Here is a 25378-nt window from a genome sequence, read left to right as displayed (position 1 = left end):
TTGATGTCCCGCGGGCGGTAGGGGGTGTTCTATCTTCCGCTCAGCAAGTAGGACCTGGAGCAGTAATTTCTGCTAATTACTCCTTTACTGCACAGATGGGGCTAAACTGTAGAAGGGGGCATTGGGCTGAATGAAGGGGCCCTGGTACATGACTTCCAGGGTGGTAGGGGGTGTTTAATATGTAGGGGAGGGGTGGATAGTGGAGTGGGCTTAATATTTATCATTTGGGAGGGCAGCTTGCTTGCCTGCAGATATCTCAAGTTCCTGAAAATATATTTCCTAGCTTTAAATGGGATAAAAAAAACTAGAGAGTCCGACCTTTCAGAAGGTTCTGGGGACTTGGGGATCAGAGTTCAGGAGCCAGAGTAATTCACTAATGAAAATCTAAAACTGCATATTAGGCGTGTGGAGCTGGAGCAGGGACCAGCTGCTTGAAAGCTGATATCTCCGGTTCTGGGCGTAGTAGAGGCAAGCTGCCAGTGTCCACCAAAAGGGGAGAGCCCTATACCCTCAGAAAAACTGTAAGTCAGACAGAACCCGAGATATCTGGCTGGGAAGAGCAATTAACAAGCTTGGATGGGGACCACTGCTTTCAAGCCAGATATCTCCGGTTCCCCAGGGCCGATTTTCAAAAATCTGGTACCCCTTGGGCCCTTATACTCCTGAGGCCCTTGGGCAAGAGCCCATTGAGCCCATACGATAAGATGGCCCTGATCACCTTCATACCCAGTTTAGCATCTGAGTTGCTCACAGCAGCTGCAAGCAGTGCTAGCACCAGTATCCAAGGCACCTGTGCTTTGTACTTTTGTCACATAAGTGATGCGAATAGGATCCATTAGTACAGCCAGAGTCTCCCATATCCAAAATACAGAAATACAAAATGTTTCGATTGCGACTGAGTTTGTGACACCTTTGCTTTCTGATAGTTCAGTGTACACAAACTTTGATGCAAAAATTATTAAACATACAGTATTGTATACAATTGCCTTCAGGCTGTGTGTATAAGGTGTATATGAAACATAATTACATTTGTGTTTAGACTTGGGTTCCATATTCCTGATATGGTATGCAAATATCCCAAAATACGGAAAATTCAGAAATCCGAAATTCTTCTGGTCCCAAGTATTTCGGATATGGGAAACTGAACCTCTAATGCTGTGTATTGGAGCACTGATCCAGGCCTACTTTGAGTGCGAGAGTTTCGTTATGCATGGATTACACATGTGGAAGTACATAGAACTTTCCCATATAAACACATAAAGTACAAATAATATTTATGGTTCCTTATCCCATCATCGGACCCCACAGGCAGCGGCCAACCCCTCCCTTTCATGGTGATACTTATATATGGTGCTAGGAAATAAATCTCATACCCTCCCAGTATATAAATTTGAAACTAGGAAAACATGCGAGCTTCCACATTTATCACTTATTCTGTTACTTGCGGTGCATGGAGACACTCACTGATGGGCATGTTGCAAAATGCCTTTATTTCACACTGGTGTGCCAGGCAGCTTTGCACAACATGCTTAAAGGAGCACACCTGCTGTACTTTCCACTCACAGGAGTGGCCTCTGCACACTTGTTTGGCTGCCCCTGTTATATAGTGATGTGTTTTATATCTGACTCTCACCCCATATCTCCAGGGCCGGAATAAGGCTGGTGGTGGCCCTCACTAGTAAAGTGATGGGAAACCCTCAGCACCCCTATTTACCACTGACACACAGATGCAGATGTACCTGGACGCTGCAGCATCAGCTGTCCGGGCGCTGCACCCCCTGTATACCCATCCGGATCACAGCCGATGTCTCACGGGATTGTACTTCCCTATCCCGCGAGACTCACTATAGACCCAGGAGCTCCTTGGCGGCCGCTGGAGGGAGGGGACTCCTCCACTACACGCAGCACTATTTGGGGGCCTCTATATGTGGGAGCCCCGGGACAAATGCCCATGTCGCCTCTTCCTTACTCCGGCCATGCATATCTCCATTTCTCTATTTACCTGAATCTTCGAATATATGTTACATTTAAGCTTATATCCACATTCCATCACTACATGAGAACACTTATTTTTACAGACATTCTTAAATCTCTGTTTTAGATTCAGAAGCAACCTAAGACTTCATATATAAAGCACAAATGGAAGTACAGCACAGTCTACTTACTTGTAGTTATCAATGCAGGAATATTTAAGCTTGTGTTGTTCAATGTAGCGTTTTAATTCTAAAAATGAGTCGCTATTACAGGAATTTCTGAAACACACAAAAAAAGAGGTGCTATTTACCAAAATGTAACATGTATTAGGTTACAGAAGGCAATCTCTGTATACAAATAACAAAGATATGTCACTGCCAATGACCATGCAACCCTATTGCTTGCAGAGGATCAGCTAATCTACTCACTTGTTCATGAACCAAAACCTCTAAGTAGATTCCTGGACTGTGGATAGGGTTGACCTCTCCCTGATTTGGTGGCATCCCTCTAGGAGGCTTTTCCCTTCACCCGGATTCCTGGATTCTCCAGGAATAAGAGGACCCTGGGAGCACCAGCAGTGCTCCCTGGCAGCCTAGGAACTCAGTGAACTACAGTGACTGTCTTGTGAGAGGATGACATCACATTTCGCGAGACTTTGTTTAGCCCACACTGAGATGAAGCTGCCGTGACACTGCCATCGCTCTTCCTCAGCGTTTCCCCGGGCTGCAGTGGTGAAGTAACGCCAGCCCGGCTCATGTGAGAAGAGCAACGAGAGCTGACAGGCATGTCACACATATATTTATAATATAATGAGCATGCATGAAACAAATAGAGGCTCAAGTTATGTATAGATATATGTATATTATATAATAAGCATACATGAAACAAATAGAGGCTCACGTTACACATAGATATATGTATATTTTTGAATCACTAACAGACACCTTTTAGTAGTGCATTTGTTTGTTTAACCTGTTGAAGCGTGATAGTGATTAGGTTATGTGCAACACTTACACTTTCATGGTTCTTCCCTCTTTCACACAATCTAGTCTTAAGGCACCAAATGCCTGTAATTTATCCAAGTGGCGACTATTATATTCCTATTTATATAGATACACTGTATCACTTACATAGTTTGTACGTAAAATATGTTATAAATATGGTACATCATTGTATTTACATGAACATTGCTTGGTGCCGCGGGGGGATTTGGATTGGGGGGGGGGGGGGGGGGCGGATCTACAGGAATCGATGATGCATGAGGTGGCAACCCTAACGGTGGATGGAGTCAGTACAGTAATATGAAGATATATAAATTGCTGGCAGATAAATACAAGGACAGTAGATTGTACTTATTACCAGTTACTTATATAGGGCACACATTATCCGCAGTGCTTTACAGAAAATATTTGTTCATTCACATCAGTCCCTGCCACAGTGGAGCTTACAACCTATGGTCCTACCACATATACATGCACACACACACGGGTTCATTTTTTTCTGTTGGAAACCAGTTAACCTGCCCGTTTATTTAAGGATTACGGGAGGACACCGGAGTACCCGGAGGAAACCAACATACAGTAAGTACAGGAATTGAACCATGCACACCATTAAACCAGAGGCAAGCATTGGAAACTGGCAATAGGGATTAATATGCGAGGATTGTAAATCTGGGGTCTAACCAAAGCAATATTATATGGAGAAAACAATTGAACCACATTTGAATCTGACATATGGCATTTCTGGAGTTTGTACTTATTTCTTAATGAAAATCGAGTGCCAGGATACAGGTATGGTCAGTCAATGAATTAGAGAGTTTGTGCGAATGTTGCCTTTTAGCGCCCTGTCAAGTTGTCTTCGGACCTCAGTTATATACAGTGATATAGTATACTATCTGTGATAGAAGCACTGTTAACGTGATAAATGGGAGGTATGTTAGTCCCAGGTTTCTGGCCTACAGTACAATATGTATTTTTTAAAACCCCAGGAAGATGTTTGTGGTTTCACTGCTGAGAGCTTTTGGGCTTTTGGTAAAAGCCGGATAAGGGTTCCTGGGGTCTGGATATGAGAAGGGAGGACTCCATCCACAAGGCCCATTATGGGTCTTCAAGCCTGCAGCCTGAGAGCAGGCTACTTAGGGCCTGCACCTGTAGGAGGCTGATATAAGATGTGTCAGGGCTTGGCTCAGGATTTCACTACCTGGGGGATTTACTGACCGTGAGTATTGTGCATATGCCTGTGTTTGTGGTAGAGGGGGGCATTAGGTTCTACCACCCTGAGAGGAAATCTGTTAGGTTTAGTTAGTGCCCAGAAGGGCTAGAATTTATTTTTGTTTTGTTTTACATACTGCACAATAAAACTAGATTGAATGAAAACCCTGGACTGGTGTACTATTTTCCTGGCTGCTGTGTGTTTGGAGGGCCCATCTGCCCCAGGAGAGGGCACCTCTACCCTGACCTCCTCACATGTCCTAACACTGAATGCAAGGTGTATGTGCATAAAGTATGACCATTAGTATCATGCTGTTGATATGCCAGCTATTTTGCGTTGGGTATGCGTTTCCACCGCTGGGGATCGCGGCGGTCAGCATATTGGCAGCGGAATGCTGGCAGTGGGGGGCGAGTGGGTTCTACTCCCACTCTATATGTGTCGCGGACACCCACAAGTGGGAATAGTCCCTGCTAGTTGGCATACCAACTGTCAGGATTTAAAGGGGTGCCGGATTTAGCAATCGGTAATGTGACCAGTGGTATCCCGTTTGTAAATGTCTGTATAATCAGTATAGGTTTTTGCACCAGCCCTCACAATGTGCCACTGACAGGAGTATCTGCATGAAGGTCTGTATTTAACCGTATGTGTGCAAGCACATCCATACTGTACTCCGGTTGTGTTTGCACGCTGTGCTACCTCTCCAGTCTCAGTGAGGTGCAAGTGTCAGACTCTGCATTGGCGCATATGTGCATGTTCTCTTTGTTGGCATCCATAGCGCACATTTACATCATTCAAGCCATACAGCATAAGTCCCTATCTGCAGCATTCCCTAACTTTTTCATCGATGTCACAGTCACTTCTGTTTACCTGTCCTCTCCTTCAATGTCATCAATCACCCAAAGCTTCACTTCAGATACTTTAGCTGGATCCATATTGGGGATTTCAACTGTTCTAAAAATACTGAAAGAGGAAAAAAAATATTTAGAAGTTTTTTAATAGCATGTTTTCAGTGTTTCTACAGAAAATAAGACTAATGATGTGCAAAGATAAAATACTTAACAAAACTATAACCAGTGAGTGCTATCATAGTCAGCCATTACAGCAAAATATATTAAAATCCTATTATTTGTTAGTACTGATGGGCAGTTTATATCCACCCAGAGTTCATTGTCCTGTTCTCCAGGCATAAGACGTGACCAATCTAATTCCCAGTCCTGTGCTCATGACTCTCCACACGTCCCATGCATGACAAAGGGAGACTGAGCCCCTAATGCTGTGTAAGTTAAAAGATGTTTGCAATGTGGTTCCAATTGGTGTATGCTGTGCAAATGGTTTACAAAAATTGTACTCTTCATATTGATCTTAAAGTAATCTATTTATCATTATGAGAAAGACTCTGTCAATACATATCACGTCTTCCGTTCCAATGTGTAGTGAGCATAGGAAAACCATTCTTTATAGAGAACAGGTGATATGGCTCTTATATTTATCATATGAAAGAATAGAAAGTACAATGATACCTTTCTTTTCTGACAATTGCACCGTCTGTGGAGCCATTCAGCATCACATTAACTACTCCACATGATACTCGGGCAAACTGAAAAAATAAAACAACTAACATAAGTAAATATCTACCTACAGTAAGTCTGTGGAATATTGCTGCAGCAGAATACATGCTAGTAAACAGTAAGGATCATCTGTGAATGTTCTGACCTGCACATACTACTCTGTGGCATCAGGCACCTATTATTGAGCACATGCACCCAATTATACAGGTTATGGCTTGGATTTGTGAAGGTGACAGCATGTTCCCTGCCTGATGGGAGGAATCCAGTGGTACCTTATTTTTCATTTTGTGGTATGACATTAGGTGGTGTGGGAGATTTCACATCATTTATCTATTCCAAAATAGGACAGCACCTCTGAGGTGGTGGCTGTTGAATTTCATATTATAAGAGGAGTCACAAGGGGGAAGCGGGAGTGCAAACCGCATCCGGCTGTCACCCTTCCACAGATTACGCCAAAATGCTGGCTCCTCAGAGTGACTGGGAGCCAGATGCTGCAATGTGACATTATCCTGCAGTGCCCGGATCCTGTTACTAAAGAGGAGCTGGCAGCTAGAGTCTCCGGGGGCAGCCCAGCGTTTCCAGGGATGTTTGCCATGTCCCTAAAGTGATGTAACTGGGGAACTTAGTGTGAGGCCACACCCTTTCTGTGAGTCCTTACACCCTTTTCGGGCATGCAGGAGAGAGGAGTTGCAGCTAGCCACTAAGGGGACAGACACGCCATGTCATTAAGCCCTGCCTCCATTGAGGCATAATGCCATTGCCATGCATCATGAGCCTGTGATGACTGGGTGGGGCCAAAATGATGCAATTCATTGGCCCCACCCCTTCCTCACAGATTCGTAATTCCTGGTGTTACTTCATGGCATTTCTGGTAACATTGGATCACAGAAGACATACTAGGGGGTTGGGGTCCAAGTCAGACCTCCCATTCGTGTACGCTGGGCAGAACTTTGACCCAGAGATCCTGTTCTGGACCTTCCACTGGAGGGATTTGGATGACAATAACAGAGTGGTAATATTGGATTCCAGAAGACATATTAGGGGCTGGGGTCCTTTTGGACCTCCTGTTCATGTTGGGGTCCTATTGGACCTCCTGTTGGTGTATGCTTGGCAGAAGTTTGACACAGGGAGCCTGTTCTGGGCCTTCCAATAGATGGATTTGGATGAAAACACTAATGAACTGAAATAACTGACAGAAATAACCATGATTCAATTAACTAAAATAACAGACAGAAATAGAGGTGGGAAGACAAAAAATGTTGGGTACACAAAACCCTTGGTATAGCAACTTTAAACCCATCTCAAAATGGAAAAGTGATTATAAAACTGAACAGAAAGAAAAGGTGGTGATCATGGCTACTGGTCACACCCCCAAAACAAAAGCAACACTGGGCAACCAGTGTGTGGGTGTTGGAAGAGCTACTAAGATACAGTACTAATTATTTTTAATAAATGGATCAAGCTGGTCTATAAGTTCTATACACCCAAGGAAACAGTCATTCTATGGGGAACTCATTAGCTCATTACTCCCATGAAAGGTAAACCACAGTGACTGCAACAACCCATTTTAAGACTTCTCTCCAGTATTTGTCTATCTGATATTGATGTTTGGCTCTTTGTGTAAATTAACATGTTAAACAGTTCAAATGATCACTTGAGAGCTCACACTCCTGGAAATGGATCCAGTGTTCTTCCAATCATTAAATACTGAAATTGCAAGAGCATGAGATAAACTGCTGTAAAGTTTACAAGGAACACAGAAAACGCTATGAAAAGTTTCACCACTATTTTTTTTCCTCCAAAATAGATCTGTAGTCATATCTGATCAGTGCAGGGAGGTGAGCCCCCAAAGTGATGACAACAGGGTTGTGCCATGGGGCCATGCCCTCCTGACTGAGGCCACTCCCCTTCCCATCCGAGGCAATGCCCAATTTTTTCAGAAGCGCACGCCTATGACGTGTGAGGGTTCTGAGCGGATGGCAGCAAAAGTTGAGAGGTATGGTTTAGTACAACAGTATCTGGTGTCATCAGTCTGCATTACCTCCTGTATTTTATTCAGTATGGTAACTGCACTATACACTGCACCATAAGCTACAGTATATTTGTTTCATTACACCTCTTTATAAGGTAGATTCTGACTCTGAGTTGGGAGCAAAAAACCATGTAATTTTGTACCTCGTCAAACCAGCTGCAATGTAAGGGGTGCAAATACAGTACATTTACTTTTATTGTCTTGCATGCAGGGTAAATACTGGATACTTTTGCATGTAGCCCACAAGTCACTGACAACTCTGATGTGACCCCTATTGCTTTTAATTATGTAATTTTTTATTCACAATTGAAATTCTATTACATTTTAACTTGTGATTTTCTTATGCTGTTAAGTTGTATGGTTTGCCCACATGCACCCCCTCATCAGTGGTTGTTGGCTGGTGTCTTTCATTAATTTATCTGTCACTTACGATAGCAGATGCCATCTTCCAGAAAGAAGAGATGGAGTTCTGGTCACATTCATTCCATGCAGGACAAGACTTAAAATTCATCCCTGAAATGAATCACACATAGGTACAATGTATTTGCTTTGTGCATTACAAGTACAAGTTTCATGTATACACTGTGGGCCAAATGTAAGTGAGAGTTTCAAAAAGTGAGAGATTTGGTAAGGTTTTGCAGTTTTTTTTAAAGTGGCAATCATTTACACAGCAAGATCAACTTGATTTTGCAGTGTAAATGATTGCCACTTTAAAAAAAACTAAAAATCTTACCAAATCTCTCACTTTCTGAAACTCTCGCTCTATTACATTTGGCCCTGTGTTTCATACGGAGAAGCGATTGACGCAACAATCTTCTCATATAAGTTTGATAAATGCCTCAGATCACTATTTTTTACCAGTAATATTCAGAAAATTGAGAATGGCCTACAAAGCTGCTTAGGGCGGGATGTACTAAGCTCTCCCACCACGGAATCTCCCCTCTCTGTGCTCCCGTTGCCTTCTCCACTGTAACCGCTCTCCTCCCACTGGCTGGCGCTGCCCTTCGCTCCCTGTAAAGTTATCATCTCCCCCTCCGCACTTGTTCCGCCTCCTCACCGCCGCTGCTACTCGGGACTCCACGTTGTCTCTTCAGCATGCGCATATGACACATCCTCCCATCATGCACACACTGGGCTGAGTTCTGGCATCCCATAGTCCAGTGTGCGCATGACGGGAGGCTGTCATATGAGGAAAACCACTAGAAGGTGGTTGCAATGGCTGTCTGGCGCTGCTGCTGCTACATGGGTACTGCGTGAAATGTGATCTGAGGTTATTGGAATAAATATCCTGCTAAACGTGAGTGCTGGTTTTTGTGCTTTTTCCATAAAGTGAGTGCGTATATATATATATATACAACAATAGTGAATAGGTGCCTCTATGTTACTATGACATAAATTGTTAAATCATCAGCAAGAACCGCCAATTGGCGAAATATAACACTTGAAATCTAAATAGACAAACTTGTTCCACTTAATTCACATATTTATTAAAAATTAATAAATCATAGCAAAGAAGTGTCCATTAATTCACAGATATCTTTTCTTTCCTCCTGCTATTCATGTGGATTGAAGGTCACATTATGAACAGATAACCCAACGTGTTTCGTCTCATGCCGAGAATTCATCAGGGGTATATCTGACTACAATTGATTTTATCATCAAAATTAGATGTGGTAAATCTATGTTCGGACACTCTGGTCCAACAGATTGAGCATAAAATTCATAAGTATGTGGCCCAATCACCTGGGTATTTCAAGAAAGATGTATGATAAGATAACTCAGATACTTAGACCAATCAGGTTCAGGGAAAAATCCCCAATGCGTTCAATCCCTAGGTCTAATAGTATAAGTTTTCCTGTGGATCCAAATATATATTTTTGTCATGATATGCACTAGGAACTGAGGCACCAACGGCCCTCACTGCAGCAATGGAGCACATCAGCTGAAGAGGAGGTACATAGTACATACCCGACCGGGAATGGGGTATGTAATACAGTGGGGAGGGATAAGACGAGACGGGGTGAGACAGGAAAGGGGCAGACTGATGTGGTCCAATTTACTATTACATATATTTATATACATGTACAGTATGTTTACCTGGCGTAGAGGACTTTCCACACCATGTGAGACCAGTGAATAAGAATCCCAGAAATGTGTCTTCTAGAGTCATGAAGTTTCCAGTGGCTTTTGTGTAACGGTGAACGAGATCATAGGTCCTGCTCCACAGAAGGGTCTAAGTAAGACAAATAATAATTGCTGTACTGAGTTATAGATTGCAAGAATCAGGAACCTTGACTAAATATCTCTAAAATTAAAGTTATTTGTTTAAAAACGGTAACAGAGTAACAGTAATACACTATTATGTGTAATATTAAGGGTATCAAGCATGACTTTGTGTTTATGGGGTCTATTTACTAAGCCTTGGAAAGAGATAAAGTGGACGAAGATAAAGTACCAGCCAGTCAGCTCCTAGCTGCCATGTTACAGGCTGTGTTTGAAGAATGACAGGAGCTGGATGGCTGTTCCTTTATCTCCATCCACTTTATCTCTCTCCAAGGCTTAGTACATAGACCCCTTAGTCTCTGTACTGGTGGGCATCATGTCAGAAACAGAAGAGATAAACAAACAATGCTAATAACAGGAAAACCTGAACTTAGCATAACTTTGAAAAATTATATATGTGTGACTAGAAAGTAAGTCCAAGGTTGCTGATGGGGAATTAGTATGGATGACCGGCGCACAGGAAGGAACCTGGCGTTCTTAATACCGATGCCAGGATCCCGATGTTCAAAATCCCAACAGGTGTGAGTAGAGGGTATTTACCCCTCCCCCCTAACCCTCTGGCCCTGTAGCCTAAACCTAACCTCCCCCTTTAGTGCCTGAACCTACCCACCCCCCAGAGGTGCCTAAACCTAACCACGCTTGGAGGTTCCTAAACCTAACCTCCCATCCACGCTGCCTAAACCTCCCTCCCCCGCAGCCTGACCCTAAACTCCCCTGGGGGTGCCCAACCCAAACCCTCCATACCCGCAGCCTAAACCTAACCTTTCCCACCCCCCCACAGCCTAACTCTAACCCCCCGGGATGCCTGCTATCGGAATTCCGGCATCATTTTCACCACATCCCATGCTGATAGTCCTATATGTTATCATTGTTGGTACAGTGATGTGCGGTCAGGTGATATGAAAAATACAAAGATATTATAAATTTGTTCTTTTAATTATTCTGATCATTTTTATACTCAAAACTCTGGAGTATACTGGAGTATGACAGGTGAGACAGTACCTCCCCTGCCTACCTCGTCCGCACATCTCTGACCAAACTCGGTATATTCTGCTGCACCTTTGTATAATATCCACATTAATCCTCAAGTTCATATATGTTTGTGTAAATCTGGCTCTGATACTAGCCAGTTCCTCCCCAGCCATTTACCTCACCACACGTTACTGGTTTGGTGTTATATTGTTATTTCATTTGGCCACAAGTGAATAGGCTATAACATACTTTTTATACAGTGCTCCAGTTTTATTTATTTTTTATTTGGTTTAGTTTTGGCATTGGGAAAATTCAGAAAAGTTCATATTAGATAGGAAGGTTTTCAGAAGTTTCCCAATATTGGGTCTATTTAACAAATAGATCTGAAAAGCCCTATTTTCTTTTCGCCTATTATTAATTGCTAAAACATATTTTTCTGGACTATTTATCATAAAATATCACCTGGACAGCTGAGCAATGGGCAGCTACCCAGCAATAATGGTTAATAATATAGCAAGCATACACTTACTGCATCAACAGCCCAGGGTACTGCACCTAAATCCCCGATCTTGGTCTTTGCATCTTGATACAAGGACAGACAGTTGTACAGACACTGCCACTATTCTTGACATATTTCCCACAGGAGAGCCACTGTGAATGCGATCATCCGTGGTCAAGAGTGCTGAGGGGTGGAGGGAAGTGGGTACAGGGGCCCAGGAATGCAGGGGAAGTGTAACCAATGCACCCTTCCTCTAAGGTTGACCAAATTCCTGGTGTACACAGCACCAAACACCATAGGAATTTAGAATTCTACAAATACTACAGACCATGGCCACATCCTCTCTGATGGTAATGCTCCCAAATTTTCTGGTCCTGCCCAATGTCTCCGCAGGACTGCTGGTGATACCCATGATTACCATCTGAGAGAGAGGGTAACTAGAGAGTATGTTTTGCGAATGCAGTATTGCTATTTTCACAGGACTTGGGAACAGTGTGTGCCCCTAGGGTCCAGGGGGGCCCACACTGACCACGCTGCACCCATTTTTACAGTACTCACATATCCAGAGTCTGGCGTGGGCTGCAGAAGCCCTGTAAAAGCCCTGGGATAATGGTGCAGCAGCTATTATCCTGGCGTTTTGTGCATGCGCAGTAGGGGGAAATCATCTGGAAAATGACTGCCCCACACCATCATCCAGGAGCCCTGCTCATGAATAGTAGACTCTAGCACAGCACTAGAGTCTACTAGCAGCTGCCAGCAAGACCGAAAGGAGGGGGCCAAGAAAGAGTCTGCACACGGGCCCCCTGCTCTATTAAAACATCCCTTCAGTTGACATTGTTGCTGTCTATGCAGGGGTGGGGGGAGCAAGTTTGGAAGTGACCCTATTTTTAGTATCCCCTTCCTCTCTTAAGTCCGCAGTCCTTAACTTAAGCCTTCGGGAAAACTATTTCCTATCCATTTAGTGACTTACTTCTTGAAATTTGCCGAAATGCCTTTCTCCCCTTAGGCGTAGATTGGAGGCAAACCTGGATCCTTTTCAAGATAAACAATGGACTCAGATTCACTGTGTATCTGTTTTCAGAAAATTCTTCACTTAAATTTACATAGGTCCTACAGTACTCCTGTTGTTTTAGCTCATATTAATGTTAATGCTCCTACTTACTGTCCTAAATGTCATGTCCTTGAATGTGATTGTTGCCATTTATTGTGGGATTGTCCTAAGATTCATGATATATGCTACTTTGGTTGGATATTCCAGTTACTCTCCTGGCACTGCCACTTGCAGATGTTAAACTGTATTTACCTGGCCTGAATATAGAGGAATAGTTTAATGCTACTGTCTACCACTATGTACTGGGCCTGTCCACCCTAGACAAAGTTATAATTGCTTGCTCCTGTGGTGCTTCTGTTTCACCGGATATTTTTAAATGGTGTGCGCTTGTTAATGATGCCATTTTCTACACAAGCTAAAAGGCTCTTCCTAAATTCCATAAGTTATAGGATAGATGGTTTCAGTTTGATCCCTTACCTCCACGCACCAGTGATGTGTGTCGAATTTATTATAAGCTCTTTTATTGTAATTTGGTTGGGCACTTATTTTTCTGTCCTCTCACCATTTCTTACTACCATTACTTCTGCTTGTGTTGTGTCAGCAACGTTAAATTGTTATTGTTTTACATGTTCTTTCTGTTTTTCCTTGTATGTAAAGCATTAATAAAAAATTACTTGATTTAAAAAAATAAATGTGTATTTGTCACCTTATCACATGGTATTATGTCTCCTGTCACATTTACTAAATTCTTGTAATCTTCTTCAGTGACATTGCAGGGATCCTTCCTGTACACGGCATTTGTCAGCTCTTCCCATATCCCAAAACAGTTCTTCTGCCTTCAGAAAGAAAAAAACAGTAGATTTTTTTTGTGTGCACTATACTGAAAGTATAGTATATATGTCAGATGCTTGTGCCAAGTGTAATGTCACCAGCAGTGCTAGATTTATACCACTGACACACCCTTGCTTGTCATCCTATGTTCTGTGCCATACACTAGCTCCAATTCTTTTAAACAGAATATATGTATTACCATCTCCTGAGACAAGTAGACTTTCTTCATTTCCATTTACCTGCCATTTTCTGGGTGTGTCTGAAAAAATGCAGGTGTGCCCAGACGTTTTTAAGGAGGGTCTCTGACATCAGCAATGACCACTTCCAGCCTCTTGCGTTGCAAGAATTGTGGATGACTTTGTAAATGCATATGGTTTTGCGATTTACCCGCATATTGTGATGCATTAGCAATTTCTGCAATGGGTGTTTTTCCTCTATTTCTGGGTGGCAACTATATGTTCGCAGCAACTGCTTTTTAGCAGAAATTGCAATCCTTACTGAATAAGGTCCATTGTTTGGGGCAGACTATAGCTTGTTACATGCTAATTATGCATCCTTCATGGGCGGGCGACAATCGCTCTACAATCAAACATTTGGAAACCCCCCTCCAGAAATCCTTTGTTTGCCCCTGGTATGCATGACCTGAATTTACGCATGTGCATGGCTGTAAGGCACTCAGTGAAGAGGCAGTGGAGGGTTCTGCTAAGATCCCTCTTCACAAGCCCAGCCTCCATCCCACAAGCAAGCTTTGCTGTACGCTAGACTGAATACTAGGCATCCCCACACGTATAACGGGCCCATATCCGATGATAAATAGGACCCTTCATCTGAGACAACTTTAAAAAGTCATTGCTGGTGAGAAACCTTGCCCTGGCTATGGATTGGATAATTCATCATTGAGATGAGCATGCTTGATTAGCAAATGTGTTAATGTCTCTAGATAAATGTATAAATCAAAACTTGCTAATGTACTTCCCTTGTAAAACACATTATGAATATAATCAATTCAGAATCAGAATCAGAATCACTTTTTATTGCCAAGTATATCAGTACCGAATACAGAGTACACAAGGAATTTGTTTCCGATAACCACTGCTCTCAGACAACACAATAGGACGGCAACGACATAACGCAGCAAGCGTTGCTCTGCTCTCAATCGGACTGTGACTTACAGTCAGGCCCGGCGACAGGGGGGGTCAAAGGGGACACCCGTCCCGGGCCCCGTCGTTGTTAGGGGCCCCAAGGTCCAGGCAGTGGGCTGCGGCGGCTGCATTTCATCACAACTTTAAAAAATACTATATTGTGTTCCCGGCATCGCTGGCCGCGGGCCGCCAGCTGCGCTGTGTGTTTCAGTGTGTGTGTTTGCGCCCCCTTCTCTCCCGAGTCCTGTGTCCTGTGTGCTGTTCACCCCTCAGTGCTCCCAGCCCCCAGGTCACCTGCCAGCCAGTTCCCAGCAAGGAAGCTCGTCCGGACGGGACCGCCCCTCCAGCGTCCTCACCGCACGCGGCCTCCCTGTCTCTGCTGTGTGTGAGTGAGTGAGGAGCCGGACGGAGGCACGGAGCGCAAAGCAGGAGCTGCCCGGCCAGGACAGGACAGACAGAGTACAGCGGCCTGCGGGAATTGGGGAGGCGAGCCTGGTGAATTAGCGCCGCGGCTGTGTCAGTGTGTTGCTGCAGCAGCCAGCAGGGTAAGGCTTTTCTCAGGTCATGAATCATAATAATACATGTTTATGTATAGGGAATGGGATTTGGGTTTGGTTTAGGGCTTTAGGATTAGTTTGGGGTGGGATGCAGGCAGGCACATTATGCATGCATCTGCATTCTGCACATAGATGCATCTGCATATGCATGCATGTGCGTGTCAGATGAGATCAGACTCATCAGAGCAGAATGTCCGTGCTGTGGTGGTGACTGGTTAGTCAGGCTCATTTGCTGCTCGGCACAGATAGTACAAAATTCCTGACCATTGTGGGTCTGTGAATCTTAATTTTGGAAAGTGATGATCCCATTATATTGTTATTGTATTGGGCAGGCGGGATTGGGATCCGGACATAGTTATGATCCCGGCCATCGGGATCCTGGTGGTCAGCATACCGACACCAGGATTCTGGCCGACAGAATGCCGGCAGGGGGCCCAGGCATATTCCCACTCGTGGGGATCCAGGTGTCGGTATGCTGACCACCGGGATCCCCTCTAATGGGAATATGCCTGGGCCCCCTGTCGGCATTCTGGCTAGCGAGCGATCAACTCGGAATGACACCCTACATGTAAATGTGTTTAGGGCAGATTAGATGCACAAAGTGGTTCTTCTCTGTCAAATTCTAGGTTTCTTTGTGTACAGCTGAACAATACAGCCATATGTACTTTTTGAATATATCATTCCAAAACTACAGATATAGAATTGCAAGCAATCATTACCTATTTGAAGACTTGTAGCCTAGCGCCACGCACTTAACCCAGGAGCTATTGGTTAACCACGGATTTACCATGCATGGAAATTGGCAAGTAATGGAATATTTCAAGGCATTAAACTCGGGAGTTGAAGATGTGCAGTAGCAAGTCCTGTGTCTAACTGAATCTTCTCCAAGGTGTAAGTGAATGTCTGAGGGCTTGTGATTCTGCAGTTTGCAATGCCCTACCTTTGCACCTGTTATGAGTCATTTTCCTACCCGGTTTGTGGTTTCATATTAATGTTTGGTACTTAGACTACTGTATGTACTGTACTTTTGCTTTGGTCTACCATTGTGTATGCTATGCAAAGCCCCGATGCCAGGGGTGGTGGTGTACACACAGATTTCCCCAAACTCTGCCTTTACAGTCCAGGTTTTAAGGTTATCCATGTTTGAGTCCACATGATTAGATCAAATTGACTGAGGTACTAATTAAGTCACCTGTGTGCAAGCAAGGAAAGCCTTAAAACATGGTCTGTACAAAAATTAGAGTGTCAATAAGTTGTTTGTCTTATACTTTATTTAATTGTATTATTCATGACATTTCATGTACTGTGTACCTTTACATGTGAATCAATATTGATATCACTGACCGATATGAACGTTCTCGTTCATTAATGAACGAGAACTCATTCATATCATTCAGTGTGTAGGCACCAATGATTAACAAAGCGCGGCCCTGCGCTCGTTCATCGTTGGTGCCGGGTCGCTTATGCATGCAGGCCAATATGGACAATCTCGTCCATATTAGCATACACTGCTATGGAGCCGATTGACAGGGGGAGTGAAGAAACTTCACTCCCCCCGACACCTCACCACCCTCCCACTGCCGGGTCACATGTTCGCCGTTTTGGCCGTCAGGCAGCTTGGCAGTGGATCGCTAAGTGTGTAGGGCCCATGACTCACTGACTCATCACAAAATCTCCAGAACCTTGGGGACTAGGAACTTGAAATTTGAGCAGTAGCTTTGTAATGTGACATAGGCACCCACTAAGAAGAGATTTGTCAAAATCATGTGTTAAAATTTGATGGCATGTAAGGGTCATATCAAACGGTCACATAAAATGTTCGGAGGCAACTCTAATTTTACTTCTATCATGCCATTGACCCCCAAACTGTATGGCTCCTGTCTCTGCACAATTATGGTATTATAGTATCAAATATTTGTCAATACATTTATTGGCACATGCAGGGAGGGATGTGTGTGAGTCAGGGGGCAAGAGGGTGTTTGGGCCGGGGGGAAGGAGGGGGGAGGGCCCGCAGAGATATCAGTGTACCGGGCCCCAAAAATTCTGTTGCCGGCCCTGATAGTAAGGTTCCTACCAGAAGTCTCAACATGCGGTGAGTACTTACCATTGGGGTAGAGTTCCTGTCGGAGGAGAGCAGCATTGCAACCCAGTAGTCAGTGCAAATGGAACAGCAGTTGAAGTGATGGTCCCGCAAGGTGAGTGTCAGCTGGAGACTAATGTGTCCATGGGTGACTGGTTCTGGAGGAGTGACCAGCCACCGCATCTCATCATTAGTGAGGGAACCAATTGAACTATCACTTACAGAGGTTGTCATAGCGGAGATTGGCTGCACTGGCAATGTCAGTCATTAGTGATGCAGGACACAGTCTGACATGACATTCCTGGACACCGCCTGTCTGAGACTAACAGCCCCCCAGATTTTGGACAGATCTTCTGATTTACAGACTGTCTGGAGTAATCCCAGACTGGTGGAAACCCTAGTTCAGCTGTGCTACCTGACCCTTTGGTCAAATGCTTGTATGGTTAGTCTGAGCCCTCAGATGTGTCCTGATACATCTAGCCTCAATACACCATACAGCACAAAATGCCTGGCGTGAGTAAGCCACCAGGTCTCTTGCAATTCTGCTGGTGTTGGGCTTCTTTCTTTGCAAAAAAAAGCATCTTAGTCATGAGGCAATGTGACTAAAGGGCCCTACTCACTGGCCGACCCGCCGCCGAGCTGCCCGACGGCGGATACGGCCGACGAGCGACCCGGCGGCGGGGGGGCAGTGACGGGGGGAGTGAAGTTTCTTCACTCCCCCCGTCACGCGGCTGCATTGAAGTGCAGGCAAATATGGACAAGATCGTCCATATTGGCCTGCATGCACAGCCGACGGGAGGCCAGCGATGAACGAGCGCGGGGCCGGGCATCGTTCATCGCAGGAGTCTCCACACTGAAAGATATGAACGAGTTCTCGTTCATTTATGAACGAGATCGTTCATATCTTTCAAAAAATCGGCCAGTGTGTAGGGCCCATAAGATGCAGCAGGAGACTGGGTTGATTAATTTGATATGCAACACATGTATAGCTTCATTACTGTGCAAAAGTTTTAGGCAGGGGTGGGAAAATATGTTGCAAAGTTAGAATGCTTTCAAAACAAGTGTTTATAGTTTATTTTTATTAATAAACAAAATAGAAAGTGAATGAACAGTAGAGGAATCTAAATAAAATCAATATTTGGTATTTCTTCTAGATACACTTGCATAAAGTCAGGGATTTTGTAGAATAATAGTCAGGTGTATGATTAACCGTGTTCAGTATGGTTTACCAAAGGACACAATACCGACGGTCATAATCCCGACAGCCATTGCCCTACAATCAAAACACCAACATGGTGAAAACACTGACAATCATTATGCCGACATGTTCAAAATGCCGATGTAGTCAGAATACCGTCATTTAAATGCCGACATGTCAAAATACTGATATGAGTTTTTCTGTGTCAGTGTCGACATAGGCCGACATGGACACCATGTATTTGTACCGCGTCCCCTCGCATAGCCACTATTATATTCCCCCTCCAGGTCCACTGGGATGGTAAAGTATGAACAAGTCTGTTTTGGGGCAAAAATTCCTTAAAAATGCATGTCGGCATTTCAATTGTCGGTATTCCATGTTGGCATTTTGAACACGCCAACATAATGCATGTCGGTATTTTGACTGTCGGTCAATGGGTGTCGAGATTCTGACCGCCAGTATTGTGTCCGTCTGTAAATCAACTGCTACCCTGATTAACCAATCATACCAAACAGCTGATAATGTTCATCATTTTCATATATAGGTTGAACAACAGTCATTAACTGAAACAGAAACAGCTGTGTAGGAGGCTACAAAGGTGAGGTTGTGGAAGACAGTTTCGTGTCACAGGTCACACACCATGGCAAGACTGAGCACAGCAACAAGACCGAAGGTAGTTATACTGCATCAGCAAGGTCTCTCCCATGATTTCAAAGCAGACTGGGGTTTCAAGGTGTGCTGTTCAAGCCCTTTTGAATAAGCAAAAGAAACAGGCAACATTGAGGACCATAGATGTAGTGGTCAGTCAAGGTAACTTAGCGCATCAAAGAAAGACACATCATACTTACTTCCCTTTCGAAATCAGAAGATGTCCAGCAGTGCCATCAGCTCAGAACTGGCAGAAACCAGTGGGGCCCAGGTAAACCCATTAGTGTTCAGAGAAGTCTGTCCAGAAGTGGTCTTCACAGAGGAATTGCGGCCAAAAAGTCATACCTTTTGATGTGAAAACAAGGGACTCAACTATGCATGAAAACATAGGAACGTGGGTGCAGAAAATGGCAGCAAGTGCTCTGGACTGATGAGTCAAAATTTGAAATATTTGTCTGTAACAGAGGGCAGTTTGTCGCTGAAGGGCTGGACAGCAGTACAATAATGGGAGTCTGCAGGCAACAGTGAAGCATGGTGTGGGTTTCCTTGCAAGTTTGGGGCTGCATTTCAGCAAATGGAGTTGGGGATTTGGTCAGGATTAATGGTGCCGTCAATGCTGAGCAATATAGGCAGGTACTTTTCCATCATGCAGTACCATCATGGAGGTGTCTGATTAGCTCCAAATTTATTCTGCAGCAGGATAACTACTCCAAACATACAGCTAATGTAATTTAAGAACTATCTTCAACGTAAAGAAGAACAAGGAGTCCTGGAAGTTATGATATGTGATATGGATTTGAGCAAGTCTACATCCACAGATGATCTGTGGTAAGTTCTCCAAGATGTATGACAAATGACCCGTGCTTATATTAAAATGTGAAGCTGCTCCTTTAAAACTGATAATACTGGAAACAAGAGGCAGGGAGCGCTAAAATAAAATAAAATATAAATTTGCAAACACCTGTGGAATAAAAAGGATTAGTAAATAATGTTTACAGCACTTTTGTGCTGATGTAGAAGTCCTTCTGTTCACAATCAGCAAGTGAAGCCCTGACGCCTGCGCCAGACGGGTGAGGGGACTAAAGTACAAGCAGCAACATCGGGAACCAGCCGGAGGGACGCAATCCACACGGGAAAGCCGAAGTTTGAGCATGACTGAAGCTAGGCAGCGTTAGGGAGAGATAGTCAGGTTTCCCCACTGCAGCCGCAGCACGGATCGCAGCTCCGGCAATTTGAAAGGAACCCACGTACAGGACTTCTACATCAGCAGAAAAGTGCTGTAAACATTATTTACTAATCCTTTTTATTCCACAGGTGTTTGCAAACGTATATTTTATTTTATTTTAACGCTCCCTTCCTCTTGTTTCAAGTTCTCCAAGATGTTTGGAACAACCTCCCTGCCGAGTTCCTTCAAAAACTGTATGCAAGTGTACCTAGAAGAATTGATGCTGTTTTAAAGGCAAAGGGTGGTCAGAACAAATATTGATTTGATTCAGATTTCTCTTCTGTGCAATCACTTTGCATTTTGTTAACTGCTAAAAATAAATTAACACTTCTATTTTTGAAAGCATTCTAACTTGTCAGCACTTTTTCCACATCTGCCTAAACTTTTGCACAGTACTGTATGTGCGACGAAGGGCCTAATTCAAGGTTGATTGCAAAAGCAAATTCTTCCTCTAATGGGCAAAACCATGTGCACTGCAAGGGGGGGCAGATATAACATGTCCATAGAGAGTTAGATTTGGGTGGGTTATATTGTTTCTGTGCAGGGTAAATACTGGCTACTTTATTTTTACACTGAAATTTAGATTTCAGTTTGAACACAACCCACCCAAATCTAACTTTCTTTGCACATGTTATATCGGCCCCACCTGCAGTGCACATGGTTTTACCCATTAGAAGAAGATTTTGCTTTTGCAATCAACCTTGAGTTAGGCCCTAAGTCTGCATACAAAACACAACAGAACTTGGAATGGAAAAAAGTAGCGTCCTCTGCATAGTAGCAGATTCAGAGACTCTGTCACACACAGATATACAAGTGTCTCATTAATCAGCACAGTCTCTTGGTGCGTCCTAGTCATCCAAAAGGTAGCATAGTCTGATGGGACCTGGTGCACCGAGAGAGGCTGTTTGGAGCGGTTACAGCAATGATGTAAGAGAACACATCTGTACATGTCTTTCATCAGTCAGTGATAATCCTTAAACACCACTGGAAGGTAACATATTTATAAATTCTATTATGCAGTCTCATGATAATGCATGTAGAGAGCATAGGTGAATTGTGGGCAACTCTGCTGTAGCCTATGTAAACAACATTGTGCAAGAATAGTGACTACAAAATCTTAGATCTTAGATAGTCAAAGTTATTTCATATTGAGGTATCTGACACAATATTCACAGTAGTCATACATTACTATTCTGTATTGTTGGATGAGCCATTCCTACTTCTTCTACTACTGTATCTACATAACATGCAGCCATGACCTCACTAATACCCCTTTCACACCGCAGCTTGAACCCGGTAAATTGCCGATTTTTCAGGCTTCTTAAACGGTTCCAGCTGCAATGTGAAAGGGTCACCTTCAATTTACCGTTTTCAAAATACCGGTATTTTGAAATGGTAAAGAAGCAGGGTCCTACCCGTTTCAGACCCGTTTCATTGTGCAGTGTGAAAGGGTCTGAAATGGTATTTGGCTATTTGCAAGCCCCAGAAGGTGATATGCTGTCTCCATGTGTGATGTCACCAGGCAGAAGCAGGAAATAAACATTTAAAATGACAACCACTGTTTTGTATGGGTGAAACGGGTTCAGTGTGAAAGGTACCAAAACGGTAATGAAATGGTAATATACTGGTTACAACATGCGATGTGAAGGGGGTTTAACTGCTCAGACCCGTTTTAAGAACCGTTTAAAGAACCGTTTCAAAAGCAGGTTTTGCAATGTGAAAGCAGCATTACATAATCACACCATTGGACAGGTCACTGCCTGCCACAAGGTCATCAGGCTCATCTTCTGAGTCTTCTAGACTGTTTTGTTGTGTCCATTCTGATGATGTCATTGTCTTCAGGATGGTTTATCCCCACCCAATTCAAAATGGGGACATTCGGGCAAACAGGAGATGACGACTGGTAACAAAAAACAGCTCTGACCCAAGTTAAATGCATATTAACTTGAAAGTACATTGTTACTTAATTGAAGAGGTCATGTACTGTATAATATCAGAGCTACTCTCTTATGTGGCTAGGTTTAGAGATAGGATAGATACAGTCCCATCATGCAAACCTCCATTTGTCTAGTGTGCAAAGACTCACAACTTATGCCGTAGCTAAGCACATGTATGTTAAAGCTCCATTAAAAACCTGAGCATGTTGCACACTAGTTTCAGATCAAGTAAAAACTTACATATACTTTAAATAGGTAATTTTACCAATGTCTTTTCCTTGTGTACATTGATATTTAAGACTGCACCTTGATACATTTTTCCTATGTGATTACCAAACGTATTTTTGCAAATGGAACCAAACCACCAACATCTACATATTCCAGCTATAGGAGTTTTACAAATCTTCTCTCAGGTTGCCAAGGGAGAGCAGAACTATGTGTGGGGCCCAGCACAAATAACTGGGGCATTGCAAATTGTTATGCTGGTAACTGAGGAAGCGGGTACAGGGGTTTTCTGAAAGGAATTGTTCCTCTTTACAACAAGAACAGACCATCACAGAGAGGTGGAGCAGTTACAGCGACTGATGTAAATGTGACTAGAAAACTAAACTGAGACAGGGTTGGAGACATTCGCAATGACTAAGGGGTGATTTGTCAACGCTTAGAGAGAGATAAAGTGGACAGAGGTAAAGTACCAACCAATAAGCTCCTGTCATTTTTCAAACACAGCCTGTGTAACATGACAGTTAGGAGCCCACTGGCTGGTACTTTATCTCCGTCCACTTTATTTCTCTCCAAGGCTTAGTACATATCTCCACTTTATCTTTCTCCAAGCTTTGATAAATCTCCAACTATGTTTTAGACATAAGGTGGTATTCAATTAGGTCTGGCAATTTCAGAGCATCGAATTTACCCCGCTGAGTATTCAGTTGCGGGCTGTTTTCACTAGAGATGAGCGGGTTCGGTTTCTTTGAATCCGAACCCGCACGAACTTCACTTTTTTTTTCACGGGTCCGAGCGACTCGGATCTTCCCGCCTTGCTCGGTTAACCCGAGCGCGCCCGAACGTCATCATGACGCTGTCGGATTCTCGCGAGACTCGGATTCTATATAAGGAGCCGCGCGTCGCCGCCATTTTCACACGTGCATTGAGAGTCATAGGGAGAGGACGTGGCTGGCGTCCTCTCCATTTAGATTAGATTTAGAAGAGAGAGAGAGAGAGAGAGATTGCTGTGATACTGTAGATTAGAAGAGAGTGCAGACAGAGTTTAGTGACTGACGACCACAGTGACCAGTGACCACCAGAGACAGTGCAGTTGTTTGTTTTATTTAATATATCCGTTCTCTGCCTGAAAAAAACGATACACAGTCACACAGTGACTCAGTCTGTGTGCACTGCTCAGCCCAGTGTGCTGCACATCAATGTATTGTATATAAAGCTTATAATTGTGGGGGAGACTGGGGAGCACTGCAGGTTGTTATAGCAGGAGCCAGGAGTACATGATAAATAATATTATATTAAAATTAAACAGTGCACACTTTTGCTGCAGGAGTGCCACTGCCAGTGTGACTAGTGGTGACCAGTGCCTGACCACCAGTATATTAGTAGTATTGTATACTATCTCTTTATCAACCAGTCTATATTAGCAGCAGACACAGTACAGTGCGGTAGTTCACGGCTGTGGCTACCTCTGTGTCGGCACTCCGCAGGCAGTCCGTCCATCCATAATTGTATTATAATATATACCACCTAACCGTGGTTTTTTTTTCGTTCTTTATACCGTCGTCATACTAGTTGTTACGAGTATACTACTATCTCTTTATCAACCAGTGTACAGTGCGGTAGTTCACGGCTGTGGCTACCTCTGTGTCGGAACTCGGCAGGCAGTCCGTCCATCCATAATTGTATTATAATATATACCACCTAACCGTGGTTTTTTTTTCGTTCTTTATACCGTCGTCATACTAGTTGTTACGAGTATACTACTATCTCTTTATCAACCAGTGTACAGTGCGGTAGTTCACGGCTGTGGCTACCTCTGTGTCGGCACTCGGCAGGCAGTCCGTCCAACCATAATTGTATTATATACCACCTAACCGTGGTTTTTTTTTCATTCTTTATACCGTCGTCATACTAGTTGTTACGAGTATACTACTATCTCTTTATCAACCAGTGTACAGTGCGGTAGTTCACGGCTGTGGCTACCTCTGTGTCGGCACTCGGCAGGCAGTCCGTCCAACCATAATTGTATTATATACCACCTAACCGTGGTTTTTTTTTCATTCTTTATACCGTCGTCATACTAGTTGTTACGAGTATACTACTATCTCTTTATCAACCAGTGTACAGTGCGGTAGTTCACGGCTGTGGCTACCTCTGTGTCGGCACTCGGCAGCCCGTCCATAATTGTATATACCAGTGACCTAACCGTGGTTTTTTTTTCTTTCTTTATACATACATACTAGTTACGAGTATACTATCTCTTTATCAACCAGTCTATATATTAGCAGCAGACACAGTACAGTGCGGTAGTTCACGGCTGTGGCTACCTCTGTGTCGGCACTCGGCAGCCCGTCCATAATTGTATATACCACCTAACCGTGGTTTTTTTTTCTTTCTTTATACATACATACTAGTTACGAGTATACTATCTCTTTATCAACCAGTCTATATATTAGCAGCAGACACAGTACAGTGCGGTAGTTCACGGCTGTGGCTACCTCTGTGTCGGCACTCCGCAGCCTGTCCATAATTGTATATACCAGTGACCTAACCGTGTTTTTTTTTTCTTTCTTTATACATACATACTAGTTACGAGTATACTATCTCTTTATCAACCAGTCTATATATTAGCAGCAGACACAGTACAGTGCGGTAGTTCACGGCTGTGGCTACCTCTGTGTCGGCACTCGGCAGCCCGTCCATAATTGTATATACCAGTGACCTAACCGTGGTTTTTTTTTCTTTCTTTATACATACATACTAGTTACGAGTATACTATCTCTTTATCAACCAGTCTATATATTAGCAGCAGACACAGTACAGTGCGGTAGTTCACGGCTGTGGCTACCTCTGTGTCGGCACTCGGCAGCCCGTCCATAATTGTATATACCAGTGACCTAACCGTGTTTTTTTTTTCTTTCTTTATACATACATACTAGTTACGAGTA

At 43.6% G+C, this 25378-nt stretch overlaps 1 protein-coding gene across 1 annotated transcript in view; it reads right to left on the bottom strand.

Annotated features, from left to right (window-relative positions):
* Positions 1-25378, bottom strand: part of LOC134927135 (ADP-ribosyl cyclase/cyclic ADP-ribose hydrolase 1-like) — a 36067-nt gene that overhangs the window by 1775 nt on the left and 8914 nt on the right. The window contains exons 2-7 of the mRNA XM_063921192.1: positions 13297-13426; positions 9883-10018; positions 8216-8298; positions 5706-5782; positions 5053-5145; positions 2166-2252 (exon numbers count right to left, since the gene is read on the bottom strand). Of these exons, the coding sequence (XP_063777262.1) occupies positions 2166-2252; positions 5053-5145; positions 5706-5782; positions 8216-8298; positions 9883-10018; positions 13297-13426 (606 nt within the window). The remainder of the gene's footprint in view (positions 1-2165; positions 2253-5052; positions 5146-5705; positions 5783-8215; positions 8299-9882; positions 10019-13296; positions 13427-25378) is intronic.

The sequence above is a fragment of the Pseudophryne corroboree genome, chromosome 1 (assembly GCF_028390025.1).
Source record: "Pseudophryne corroboree isolate aPseCor3 chromosome 1, aPseCor3.hap2, whole genome shotgun sequence".
NCBI lineage: Eukaryota > Metazoa > Chordata > Amphibia > Anura > Myobatrachidae > Pseudophryne > Pseudophryne corroboree.
The sequence above is the reverse complement of the archived record's forward strand: the minus strand, read 5'-3'. Positions and strand labels throughout refer to the sequence as shown.